The sequence below is a fragment of the Oryctolagus cuniculus genome, chromosome 1, assembly GCF_964237555.1.
Source record: "Oryctolagus cuniculus chromosome 1, mOryCun1.1, whole genome shotgun sequence".
Classification (NCBI taxonomy): domain Eukaryota; kingdom Metazoa; phylum Chordata; class Mammalia; order Lagomorpha; family Leporidae; genus Oryctolagus; species Oryctolagus cuniculus.
The window spans coordinates 116938103-116952421 of NC_091432.1; the positions used below are offsets into that span (position 1 = coordinate 116938103).

A 14319-nucleotide genomic window follows, 5' to 3' on the forward strand; every position below is an offset into this window, starting at 1 on the left:
AAAGAAATATATTTCATTTGTATTCTAAAGTTTGTTCAACAAAAGATCTGTAATCTAGTTTAACCCACTCTTTGGACTATTCCATTTTAATGCTAACATAGGTATTGGAGTGTATGCACTACTGCAATGTCTACAAAGCTTTAAAAATAGCAGAGATGGTAGTTACTTACATATAGACAATGTACTTTCTACAGCCAAAACTATTTTATCCAGAGGAACAGTGAGTTAACACATAAATCAAAGAAACCTAACCAAGTTAATCATTTTATATAAATAGAACGTTTTTGTCCTAGAAGCTGAGATTGAGACAGACAGACACAGAGTCCCCATCAGCTGTTTCACTACACAAACGCCCAGAACAACTGAGGCTGGGCGTAGGTGATGCCGAGAGTGGGCTATTCAATTCACGTCTCCTAGGTAGGTGGCAAGAAAACAACTACCTGAGCCATTCCTGCTGCCTTCCAGGGTCTGCATTAGTGGAAAACTGGAAACAGGACCTGGAACCAGGTTATCAAATCCAGTACTCAGATATAGGACTTGGGTGTCGTAACCAACACTTACCCACTAAGCCAAATGCCTCCTCTGTTAAGAGAGCTTTTTTGGGTGAAAAACATGCAACTTGATGTTGGGACTTGTGTATGAGATCTGAGTGTTCATTTCAAATTACAAATCAAGGCTTTAGTAATGCCAAGAATCTGGAAACAAATGAACATGCCAAAGCCAGGGAACTGGAACTCAGCCTAATTCTCCCATGTGGGTAGTAGGGACTGAACTATTAGGGTCTTCATCTGGTTCTTCCCAGAATGCACATCAGCAGGTACCTACATTAGAAGCAGAGGAGCCAGGACTAGACCAAGCACTCTGATAGGAGATGCAGACATCACACGGAGCAATTAACAACTGTGCCACGTGCCTGCCCCACAAATGAACACCAATAAAACACTTTTCTAAATTTCACAGTACTTAAATTTTGAGCAGGTGTTACCAAAATGGTAAATAGTAAAAATCATTATGTCTATCTTAGACAATTGTTGCTTCATCAAGGATTAAAGATGTTCAGAGTAGTCATCCTTTGCCTGTTTTATCAAAAGAAAAACAATACAACATCCTATTCTGCCAAATAAATTTTCATGATTTGTTGATTTATCAATGTTTCTTTCAATTAATCATTGCTCTCCCAACTACAGTGTGAGGTTTTAGTACCTTAAAAAGCATTTAAGATGAACAAATGGACACCATGAATGATCCAGTTGTTCCCAGGTACTCCTGCCTCAAGGGTTTGACATCTCTTTAATATCAAGTAACATAAAGCTCATCTTGTTCAGATAAATCCTGGGATCACCATAATATATCCAGGGCCTTTCCATTTACAGAGGAGGATCTAAAATAAGAGCTTCAATTGTCCATAATTTTATTTTCTGAATTCCTTCATTCTAAGTTCAGTCTAAGTTATTACTATCATTGTTCACTATTTTATCTCCTGAAACTGCTGCCCTTTCTCTTCCTGGTTCCTCACAAATGTGGCCACACCTTAAATAATTCCTTGCATACAACATAATCAGTGTGTGGCTATGGTGGATTATAAGTCTTATCAAAGTTTTAAGACAGTTCTCTACATAACTAAAACAAATTTGGAAATCAATATGGTTTCTAAGTCATCACTGAGCATTCCCTGCAGAGTGATCACGTAATTCATTTGTTGTGTGCCTCTTTAGGTTCTGGGCTAAAGGCAGACTGCTGAATGGCTTTCTCTTCCATGATTCTAATTAATTGTAAAGCACTTGATAGCATTTCAAAATATTTTTATTGTTCTAATTGTGTGCACAATGCAGCTCCCTACTCATCCCATTTCTTTTCCACATATCCTAGCTCAAGAGACCACCTCTTCCAAAACAAGAAGGACCATAAATAGCTTACGTAAATCAAACAAATAAATAAAGCAACTGTCACCCCGAGAGATGTGTAAATACTTGGAAACTAAGCAAATTAACTTTCAAAATAGAAATGACTTCTATATTTCATCTTTAGTTAAATAAAATACAAATGAAGTAAACAAGAAGTATATCAGAAAGAATAGACGCCTTGAAATCAAGAGAATATCCACTCTAGGATCTTTCATTAAGAGCTTGTAAGACTTTAAACAAATTATCAATTTTGCTGACCTTTGGTATCTTACCTAAGTGATAAATATCTATCAATGATCTACTATAAGCTACTTTGGGTTTACATAAGTAAATATAAATTTTTTCCAAAGGAAGCTTAATGTATACTGACTAATGTATATATAATACATACTGTAAAATTATACTTACTAGTCCTTGTGGAAACTTGTATATCCACAAAATACTCTCATCTGAAGGAGACCTTTTCCTGTGAGGGCAAGAATGTAAAGATAAGAATAGAGACAGATTGCCTGATTCCAATAGCACATGACAGCCGGAAGCAAAGAAACCCACACACTGCAAGAGGCACATTTTTATCCTAGCATTACTTCATTTGATCATTGGTGGAAGTATTAATCTATCCCAGATAAAAAATGCATAAGGATAGTGGAAAATGCATAAACAAAATTATATTTAACCTTATATTAATCAGAAACAAATGATGAATAGGGGAAATGATACAATTCATGGAGAAAAAAAATGTTCAATACTAAAATAATTGGAAACAAATGGACAAGACACTCAATTAAAAATTACCATAAAACAATATGAAAAGATATTTCTCTTTAAACATATTTCTAATTCTGGAACTATCTATAAAGAACATACAATTTTTGAATGAAATTTTCTTCTATTCAGGGTTCTTCTCAGTGCAAATTGAACATCTTTGTTCCGAAGACTGTAGATTAGGGGATTCATCATGGGAACCACATTGGTGTAAAACACAGAGGAGATTTTACCCTCATCCATGGTCCCAGCAGAAGATGGCTTAAGATACATGAACGCACCTGATCCAAAGAAAAGGATAACAGCAATTATGTGAGAACTGCAGGTGCTGAAGGCTTTGGACCTGCCCTCAGTGGAGTTTATTTGAAAGATGCTGGAGAGAATGAAACCATAAGAGAGAAAGATGGTGAGGCTGGGCACAATGATGTTGATGCCAGCCACAATGAAAACCTCCAGTTCGTTGACATATGTGCTGGTGCAGGAGAGCTGCATCACTGGGAGGATGTCACAGAAGTAGTGGTTAATGGTGTTTGCTTTGCAGAAGGTCAGTCTCAGCATGCATCCAGTGTGGGCCATGGCACCTGAAAAGGCCATCAAGTATGAACCAAGCAAAAGGTTGGAACATACTTTAGGAGACATGACTATGTTATACAGAAGTGGATTACAGATGGCCACATAACGATCATAGGCCATTGACATGAGTATATAGCATTCAGAAATGACAAAAAAAGAGTAAAAGTGTAACTGGGCCATGCATCCCGTGTAAGAGATAACATTCTTCTTTGAGATGAAGTTCATCAGCATTTTGGGTGTAAACACAGATGAATAGCAGAGGTCTATGAAGGACAAGTTAAAGAGAAAAAAGTACATGGGAGTGTGCAGTTGTGAATTCAACCCAATTAAAATTACCAAGCTCAAATTTCCCAACACAGTGACTACATAAATGACTAGAAACATGAAGAACAGGAGAAGTTGGAGATCTGGCCGGTCTGTTAACCCCATCAGAATGAATTCAGTCACAGAAGATCCATTGCCAAGAGCCATTCTTCTCTCAGGGAGTCTGTGGACAAAGGTTGGAATGCTTGTGTTAGAGAATAATCCAGCTCTTCGTGCAGCATCTTCTTCCATAACTGAGATGTCTGTGCTAGAATACCCAAGACTAGCCCTTCATGAGCCAACAGAACTGCCTGATGCCATGCAGTACTTTCTCCCACTTACTTGTCTTCCATTCTAAACACAGCAAAGTGTGACACCAGTTTAGCCATCAGAGGACAGACCAATGACATATGCTCTGTGACCACTGGAAAATCCAAGCAAAGAAGAGTCGACCTGGACAAATCTTCTTTTCTACTCTCAATGTTCATTCATTTGAGATCCCCCTTCACCAGAAAAATTAGAGGTAGATGACTAATGCTAAACTCTAACGTAGATTAGACTCTGCTGGAATGAGAATATATGGTGTTTTTAATCAAAAATTAAGAAATCTAGGAGAAGTTAAATTAATGAGTCTAGGAGAAGTGAAGTTACTTCCCCGTGTTACAGAAGCAAGGCCCTACATCTAGAACAGTGAGTGACACGTTCATGGAGGGGGAACTGACTGACTGAATTTCCATAAATTGTGCATCTCCGATGTTCCTGTACAATCTGTATTTCCCTTAAACAGATTCTTCTCCCTGTTTTACTTGAGTCTCAGGACTACAAAAAATGAGAAAGCAAGCAAGGGAGAAAGAAATGAGTATCTTAGCTCTTAGGAATCAAGCAAAAAGAAGGACACCAAAATGTGTGGAATTCAGAAACTCACCCTCCTTAGACCAGAAAACAATGCTGCTCCCTTGTCTTGTTATTTGTCACCATGGCCCTGGAAGGGCAACGCCAGGCTCTGCGGTGTTGTTGCCCTTGGTATGAGTAGCATACAGTGCAGACATAACTTCCAATGTGCCCTGGGAATCTTTATGAACTATGGCACATAATTTCTAATTATGACTTCACGTCATACCATACAACACAGGAAAAAAGTCTTTATTGTCCTCACATTTGCCAGTTGATAAGATACAGATTTAATGTGAGTTGAATGTACTTGGCTATAAACATGTACTTGGCTTGTTAGATCTTTTCTTCTATAGCATAAAGTCTAGGGGAAATAAGGAGACTGTATTTACACACTGGACCATAATCTGTCTTTTCTTTCCTTTGGGGATTCAACAATTTTACTAAAGTTTTCCCTTCAGCTGAGGGTTTGTACAACCCCAAGAGTCAAAATTAAATTCCCATGTCGCCACCATCTTCATATCTGATGGGAAATACAAGCATTGGATTTTTCTTTTATTTTCACACATCATAAATAGAAAATTTCCACAGATTCTACTTCTATCTTCTGAAAGTTTCAATAATTATAATATCTGACTACATTTTCCAGTCTCTCCTAGGATATCTCAATTTTTCAAATTATTTCTTCAAAATTTTTACTTCTAAAAGAGCTACTGGAATGTATTTTCTGCATATGCTGCTGGGATCTTAAATGTAGCAGGTAACCTGGGAAATTACTCAAACTCTCTGTGTCTTAGGGCAGTGATTTCTAAAATAGGGATTTTAATAACAGCATCTCTTTTATGAGTTGTGATAATTGAATTAGATCCTACATTAAGCAGATGGTTAGAAAACCACCCTCCACATGGCAAATACTCAATAACTGACAACTGTCATTATTTATATTCTGAAGACATTGGTTCACCTTCATCAGAATTTTTTTTATTTCTAGTTTTCTTTTGCATTCTTTATTATTTGTTCCTGGTGCTAAATTCAGTACACAGTTTATTGGGAACTCCTTAAGTAAAATTTTTTCATGAGTCAATTTTATTAAACTTTAAGGTCAGAAATGATACCAGTTCTTCACAATCTCACACAAACTAAAAACTCAGTGAGCACCTACTAAATCAAGAAAGGAAGACTGCAGATCAGTGTATCTCATGAGCATATAAATGTAAAGATTCTCAACACATTTTAGCAAATCAAATCCAAATATATTTCTAAAAACTTGTAAAATATGACCAAACGGAGGGCTGGCTCAACACAGAAATTTCCTAAAATGTAGTCTATCACATCAACATACAATGAAAAAAATCATATAAACTTATCAACATAAAAAAATTTGAAAAATTCAGTCATGATTAAAACTGTCAGCAAACAGGAAAAAGAGGTATATTTCCTCAATTTTATAAAATCTCTATAAATAACATTTTACTTGATGGTTAAAGACTACATACTTTCTTGTTAAGATCATAAATGAGGCAGGGAAGTTCTCTCATTATTTCTATTTAACATTGTTCACAAGGTCCTAGCCAATGTACTAAGACAAAAATAGTAAGGCATACACAAAATGAGAAATAAGAATTTAAACTGCTTGCTCTAAGAACATATCCTAATCTTCCAGTGACATACAAGTCTACCAGAAAAACAGTGAACTTTGTGTTTGATATTATATGAAGTTTCAAGCACCTGTTATAATTCTGGAACTTATCTCCTGAGCATAGGGTATACTACTACATAACAGGCACCTCACAAAAAAATGCACACGTGATCATTAAACACATGGAAAGATGCTCACCATCAAGTGAGCACATTAAAATAACAATGAGTTATCACTGTAAGACATTTAGAATACTACTTTTTTTTTTTTTTTAAATGAAAGATACGGGGCAGCATTGTGGAGGAGCATGTTAAGCCACAGCTTGCAATACTAGCATCCCATTAAGGAGTGTTGGTGCCAGTCCCAGATGCTCCACTTGTGATCCATCTTCTTGTTAATGCACCTGAGAAAGTGGTGTAAGGTGGCCCAAGTAGTTGGACTCTGTCATCCATGTGGGAGACGCAAAAGGCAGTTCTGGGTTCTTCAATTCAACATGCCCCAGTCCCAATCTATTGTTGCCATATGGGAAATGAACCAGCAGACTATGGTTTTCATTGTTAAGGATCTTGCACATCCCTGGTTAAATTTATCCAAAGCTATTTAAAATTTCTGTAGTTACTGTGAATGCGACTTATCTTATAAGCAACATAGTGATTCATCCTACACTACCCTCCCTCCCACTGGCACTCCCACCTATCTCCACCTCCCTCTTCTTTCCCATTGCTATTTTATACAAATACCTATTTTCAATTAACTTTATACTCACAAGATTAACCTTACATTAAGTAAAGAACTCAACAAATACTATGAAAAAAAGTTGTTCAACGGTTGAGAAAAGAGTTGTTAAAAAATCATCACATATCAAAATATCAATTTCACTTGTATAGACTACCTTTTAGATACTCTGTTAGTTACCAGATATCAGGGAGAACATATGGTATATATTTTGGGGGGACTGGCTTATTTCACTAAGTCTAATGGCTTGCTGTTGCATCCATTTTGTTGCAAACATCAGGATTTCATTTTTCTTTTTTTGTTTTTAAAGATTTATTTTACTTGAAAGTCAGAGTTACATGGAAAGAAAGGAGAGGCAGCGGGAGAGAGAGGTCTTCCATCTTCTGGTTCACTCCCCAGTTGGCTGCAACAGCCGGAGCTGCACCTATCCGAAGCCAGGAGCCAGGAGCTTCTTCCAGGTCTCCCACATGAATACAAGGCTTGGGCTATCTCCTACTGCTTTCCCAGGCCACAGCACAGAGCTGGATAGGAGGTGGAGCAACTGGGACTCGAACCAGAACCCACATGGGATGCCAGCACTGCAGGCAGTGGTTTTAGCTGCTACACCACAGCACCAGCCCCTCCTTTTCCTTTGCCACTGTGTAGTTCCATGCTGTACATATCCCATAATTTCTGTATCCAATCTTCAATTGATGGAGATCCGGGTTGATTCCATATCTTAGCTATTGTGAATTGAGGTGCAATAATCAAGGGGTAAAGACAACTCTTTCATACACTGATTTCATTTCTTTTGGGTAAATTCCCAGCAGTCAGATGACTGGGTCATATGGTAGGTTTATTTTCAAATTTCTGAGGTATCTCCATACTGTTTTCCATAGTACTATAAACACTTTACACTCCCAACAATGGTGGCTTTCCCCCCACATCCACACCAGCATTTGTTATCTGTTGATTTCTGTATGAAAGCCATTCTAACTGGGGTGAGGTGAAACCTCACTGTGGCTTTGATTTGGATTTCCCTGATGGCTAGCAATCCTGAGCATTGTTCTCAGGTTTCTGTTGTGCACCTGAATTTCCTCTTTGAAAAATGCCTGTTTAAGTCCTTTACTCATTTCTTAACTGGATTGTTTGTCCTGCTGTGTTGAGTTTCTTGAACTCTTTATGGATTCTGTTTATTAGTTCTTTATCAATTACATAGTTTGTCAGCATTTTCCCACATTATGTCAATTATCTTACTGTGGCTTTGATTGGCATTTCCCTGATGGCTATTGTTCCTGAGCCTATTTTCATGTGTCTGTTGGCTATTTAAATTTCTTTTGAAAAATGTCTGTTCAAGTCCTTTGTCCATCTCTTAATCAGATTGTTTGTTTTGTTGGTGTTGACTTTCTTGAACTCTTTATAGATTCTGGATATTAATACTTTATCAGGTGCATAGTTTTCAAATATTTTCTCCCATTGTCAGTTGCCTCTTCACTTTGCTGAGTGTTTCTTTTGCAGTGCCGGAGCCTCTCAGTTTGATGTAATCTCATTTGTCAATTTTGGATCCCATGGCCTGAACTTCTAGGATGTTTCCGAAGAAGTCTTTGCTTATGCCAGTCAGCCATGGTATTATCTGTATATACAAAAGCTATTAATTTTATATTCTGCCACTTCACCAAATTCTTTTATGAGTTGCAATAGTCTCTTAGTGGAGTATTTTGGATGCTTATATATAGAATCATATCATCCACAAATAGGGAGAGTTTCACTTCCTCCTTCCCAATTTATATCCCTTGATTTTCAACTCCATTTCATCATTTCTGTGGTCAGAAAAGATACATCGTATGATTTCAATTTTTTTTGAATTTGTTGGGACTTGCTTTGTGGCCTAGCATGTGGTCTATCCTAGAGAAAGTTTCATGCACTGGTGAGAAGAATGTGTATTCTGCAACTGTGGGATAAAAAGTTCTGTAGATATCACTTAGGTTCATTTGGTCTGATGTGTTCATTAACTCTGTTAATTCTTTGCTGATTATCTGACTCATTGATGTCCATTGCTGAAAGTGGGTTATTGAAGTCCCCCATTACTATTGATTTACAGTCTGTGTCTCCATTTGAATCTGTTAACAATTATTTTAAAAAGCAAGGCACATTGCTATTGGGTACATATACGTTTATTATAATTACATCTTCCTGTTGAATGTATCCCTAATCATTACATAATGCCTTTTTCTCTTTTGACAATTTTTGTGTTAAAGTCCATTTTGTTTGATATTAGGATGGCTACACCAGCTCTTTTTTGGTTTCTGTTAGCAAAGTGAATTTGAATGTATTAGGTCTGGCTGCAAGTTCACATCCTGTTTCCTATCTATTCTGTTACCTTTTTCTTACATTTGATGCTCCATGTGAATAGGCATCAATCAGCCCATTTTACTTATATGGACCGTTTACATTCAAGGTGACTATTGGTAAGTCATGACTTGGCCCTACCATTTTTCCATATATATTCCTATTGTTTGGTTTGGGTTCTCTTTGTTCTTTTTCTAGGAGATTTTCTGCCTTCACATCCTTTCATAGTGATGACCATGTTTTTGTGTTTTTCTGCATAATATATCCTTAATCATCTTTGGTAAGGCTGGACAAGTTGTGACAAATTCTTTCAATTTCTGTTTGTTATAGAAGGCTTTTATTTCACCTTCATTCATAAATGTTAGCTTTGCAGGGTACAGTATTCTAGGTTGACAGTTATTTTCTCTTCAGACTTGGACTATGTCTTTCCCTTCTCTCCCAGCTTATAGAGTTTCTGATGAGAAGTCAGCTGTGAATAGAATTGGAGATCCTCTGAAAGTAATCTGGCATTTCGTTCATGCACATAAATATTTCCTTTATGTTTTACTGTTGAAAGTTTGATCACAATGTGTCATACTGAAGATGTTTTCTTGTCATGTCTATTAGGAGTTCTTTGTGCTTCCTATACTTGGACATCCCTTTCTTTGTCCAAATTGGGCAAGTTTTCTGTAGTTGTTTCCCTAAATAGGCCTTCTAGTCCGTTCTCTTTGTCTATGCCTTCAGAAACTCCTAATATTCGTGTTTTGGGTCATTTGATAGTATCCCATAAATCTCCAACACTGTTTTCAGTTTTCCTAATTTCTTCTTCTTCTTTTTTTTTTTTTTTGGTCTGACTGTATAATTTCCTTTGATTTGTATTCTAACTCAGATAGTCTTTCTCCTGCATCATCAAGGTGGGTGACCAACTACCAGTGTGCACACAGACTGAACATGGTGCAGAGGACCCAGACCCAGGGTCTGGGCTTTTTTATGGCTTAAGTGAACTAGTGTGGGGTTGAGGGAGGGGGCCAGTAGGCAGGGGTGAATTCCTTCATACAGGTCCTTCTAGTTTGGTCAGACAGCTTCCAAGCTTGAGGAAGAATGCTGGGGTTGTGTGGGACACAGTAAGGTGTGAAACTGAATTGGGATTCAGGGACAAGGGATAATTTCTGATTTTATCTATCTTTTGGGTAATGAGCAAGAATGGCTAAAGGCTTATTTCCTTGTCCCATCGACCCCAGTACTCCAGTTAAAAGATGCAGATGGGCTGAATGGTTTAGAAAACAAATCCCATCTATTTGCTGCCTACAAGAAACACATCTCTTGTCATGAGTTGCCAAGGCTATGGAAGCCTTTTGAGTTCACCAACTGTGATCATATTCAGACAAGGTCATAGTCAAAGTGGAAGTTCTCTCCTCCCTTCAGAGAAAGGTACTTCCTTCTTTGATGACCTGTTCTTTCCATTGGGATCTCACTCACGGAGATCTGTCATTTAGGTGGTGGTGGTGTTGTTGTTGTTGTTGTTGTTTTTTTTTTTTTTTTTTTTTTTTTTGCCAGAGTGTCTTGGCTTTCCATGCCTGAAATACTCTCATGGACTTTTCAGCCAGATCCGCATGCCTTAAGGGCTGATTCTGAAGCCAGAGTGCTGTTTAGGACATTTGCCATTCTATGGGTCTGCTGTGTAACTCATGACAAGAGCCTAGGGTAATTACTGATGCCATAAACAAGAGTGTCAATTTGTTAAGTCAACAACAGGAGTCACTGTGCACTTACTCCTCATGTAGGATCTCTGTCCTTAATGTGCTGTACATTGTGAATTAATGCTATAACTAGTGCTCAAACAGTATTTTTCACTTTGTGTTTCTATGTGGGTGCAAACTGTTGAAACCTTTACTCAATATATGCTAAACTGATCTTCTGTATATAAATAGAATTGAAAATATATCTTGATGTGAATGGAAGGGGAGAGGGAGCAGGAAAGGGGAGGGTTGCGGGTGGGAGGGAAGTTATGGGGGGTGAAACCATTGTAATCCATAAGCTGTACTTTGGAAATTTATATTCATTAAATAAAAGTTAAAAAAAAAGAAACACATCTCACCAACAAAGATACCTGCAGACTGAAAGTGAGAGAATGGAAAAAGATACTCCGTGCATGTAATTCATCCATGTATTAAGTACAATCAATTTGTCTCTGTGTTCTTGTATTTTAATTTCTTTCAAATATCCATTATATGTATAACTTACTACATTGGTATCATGTTTTTTAGAATTTTTAATTGCTATTGGTTTGCAGTTATAAACAAAAAGGTAAAGGTAGTTTTAGAATGCTTTGAAATGATCCTGTTCATCACCTGTAATCATTGGGAAGAATAAAATGGAGAGGAAAGAGGAAGAGTCTCATCTTTCTATCTATTTTCAATCTCTTTCTTTATGTGAACCAATCTTTGAAAGAACTGCTGTCAAAATTCTCTTATCTCATGATATTCTAGAACTCAAATGCTTCCCAGTGGAACAGAAAAGGAAATAAGAGAAACACAAAATAATTACAAAAATGTACACCCACCATATTGTAATTTATATTACTCTCTGCACTTGTTAGAATTAGATTAACAGGCTGGCTCAATAGGCTGATCCTTCACCTGTGGCGCCGGCACACCAGGTTCTAGTCCCGGTCAGGGCACCGGATTCTGTTCCAGTTGTTCCTCTTCCAGTCCAGCTCTCTGCTGTTGCCCGGGAGTGCAGTGGAGGATGGCCCAGGTCCTTGGGCCCTGCACCTGCATGGGAGACCAGGAGAGGCACCTGGCAGCACACTGGCCACAGCGGCCATTGGGGGATGAACCAAGGGAAAAGGAGGACCTTTCTCCCTTTCTCTCTCTCTCACTGTCCACTCTGCCTGTCAAAAAAAATTAGATTAACCTATTAGAAGTTCTTAGCATGATTTAAAAACATTTACTCTTGAATATTCTTTTGGGATATTCTATAGAAAAATTTGTTTTCTTTTATGTAATTCAAATTTTGTGTGAGTCAAAAGTCTCCATCAGAGAGCCGGCGCCGTGGCTCAATAGGCTAATCCTCCACCTTGCGGCGCCGGCACACCGGGTTCTAGTCCCGGTTGGGGCGCCGGATTCTGTCCCGGTTGACCCTCTTCCAGGCCAGCTCTCTGCTATGGCCAGGGAGTGCAGTGGAGGATGGCCCAGGTGCTTGGGCCCTGCACCCCATGGGAGACCAGGAAAAGCACCTGGCTCCTGGCTCCTGCCAGGATCAGCGCGGTGCGCCGGCTGCAGCGGCGGCCATTGGAGGGTGAACCAACGGCAAAGGAAGACCTTTCTCTCTCTGTCTCTCTCTCTCACTGTCCACTCTGCCTGTCAAAAAAAAAAAAAAAAAAAAAAAAAAAAAAAAAAAAAAGTCTCCATCAGAGGGCGCTTTTTGCCTAGATTATTTCTGAAATACTTGAAGGCAAAAATGTCCTCTCTGTGACAGGGAGCCTATTAGACAATATACCCATATTCCTCATCTAATACAGAGAGGAAGCTTAGATATATTTCTGAAATGATAGTAATATTTTTACATTTAAATTATGTTTTATAGTAAGTGGAATTTGTAAGAACACTTTCTCCTGCAGACCTTGTGTCCCCTTTACACTTTGTAATGACTTGTTTTTTAAACTTTGTAGAGAAATTATAAACTGGTAATTTCTTAGAGGCAAAAAAGTCCTACACTAGACTCACTCTGCTAGTTTTGACAGAGAATTCATGATGTGCCATGTAGAAAAAAAATTCAAGGCAAAGTGGTAATTATTAATTATATGCATCGAGGTTAGATATTCCACCAGAAAAATTCACAACTGTTAATAACTTTAAAAACAGGCTTTAGACTCTCTTCAGGGGCATCCTTATACCCATCCTATCTCCACATCTTGAAAAAAAAGTTTGATTAGAGACAATAAAGAATCAAACTGAACTCATGGCATATTAAGATATCATAACCTGGGGCTAGCAAAGTGACACAGTGAGTTAAGCCACCACTTGCTACACTAGCAATGCCGGATTCGAGTTCTGTTGCCATCCCAGCTGCTCTACTTCCAAAACAGCTCCCTGTTAATGTGTCAAGAAAGGTAGCAGAAGTTTGCCTAAATACTTGGGACCCTGATGCTCATGTAGGTGACCTGAATGAAGCTCTGCACCCTGGCTTCAGCCAGGCCCAGACCAAGCTGTTATGGCCATTTGAAGAGTGATCCAGTGGATGGAAGCTCTCTGTCCCTCGCAACGACGCTCTGCTTTTCAGATGAATAAATGCATAAATAAATCTTAAGAGATAATAATCTGGCCGTGTTTCCCACTTAGCCTCTGAGTAAAGATGGAGAAGTAGAAAGAGGGACTGATAATCCTTGACTTAGCACCAGGAAGAAAGGAGCAGTCATGACAGAATTAATATGTATTTTACACTACTACATAAATTACATCAGAGATGTAAGTTATAGTGTTTGTAGTTGAGAGAAGAACATAGAAGGCAAAAGGAAGACATTATTAATAAGAGTTTTGATTGTGGATGCAACACACAAGGAGAACATTAATATAGAAAGTCTTTGTTCTTCAATAGTTCAACTTAATAATTTTTGACCTATTATGGTGGGAAAGTAATACATGTGGAGCAGAGACCCAAGTTCTGAAATTTGAATTCTGTTCTTTTCCTGTGTTAATGATTTGTGTAGAGAAACCCAGTTGTTGGCATATGCTGCAAGAGTTCTAAGGATATTTAAGGCAGACTCAACTAAGCCATGATGTCTATATTGACCTAAGCAATGAATTTGTGAAACAAATGTCCATCCTTGGTCCCGAAGTATCTTTCCTAAAAGCAGATGCTTGAGTATTTACCATATATAGGCAATATTCTAACCATTTTTCTTACATGTTTTCTTCAGATCTTCACAAAACTAGTAAAAGAGATGCTGTTATTGCTGTTCCCATTTTACAATGAACGTGAGGTACAAAGATGTTAACTCACTTGTTCAACCTATTAAAGTTAGGAAGTATGGGTAGTAGGTGGATTCAAACACACAGTTCCTCACTCCATAGTTACCAATTATTTTTCCTGTGATAAAAAGAAATTGAGGACCTCATTACTGAAATGTGACATTTAAGGAATCAGCAAGATACTCAGGTGGAAATATCCTCTAAGGATTTAGGAAGAAAAACTTTGGTA

General features: G+C 38.0%; 1 protein-coding gene across 1 annotated transcript; it reads right to left on the bottom strand.

Annotated features, from left to right (window-relative positions):
- Window positions 1–2756: 2756 nt before the first annotated feature.
- Window positions 2757–3722, bottom strand: LOC103350558 (olfactory receptor 8B3-like). The gene has a single exon (XM_051819942.2). The coding sequence runs from the start codon at window positions 3711–3713 to the stop codon at window positions 2757–2759; it is 957 nt and encodes a 318-aa protein (XP_051675902.2). The 5' UTR covers window positions 3714–3722.
- Window positions 3723–14319: the final 10597 nt, after the last annotated feature.

Excerpts from the sequence above, each read along its gene's own strand:
- LOC103350558 (XM_051819942.2), bottom strand. The coding sequence starts at position 3,713 with ATGGCTCTTGGCAATGGATCTTCTGTGACTGAATTCATTCTGATGGGG.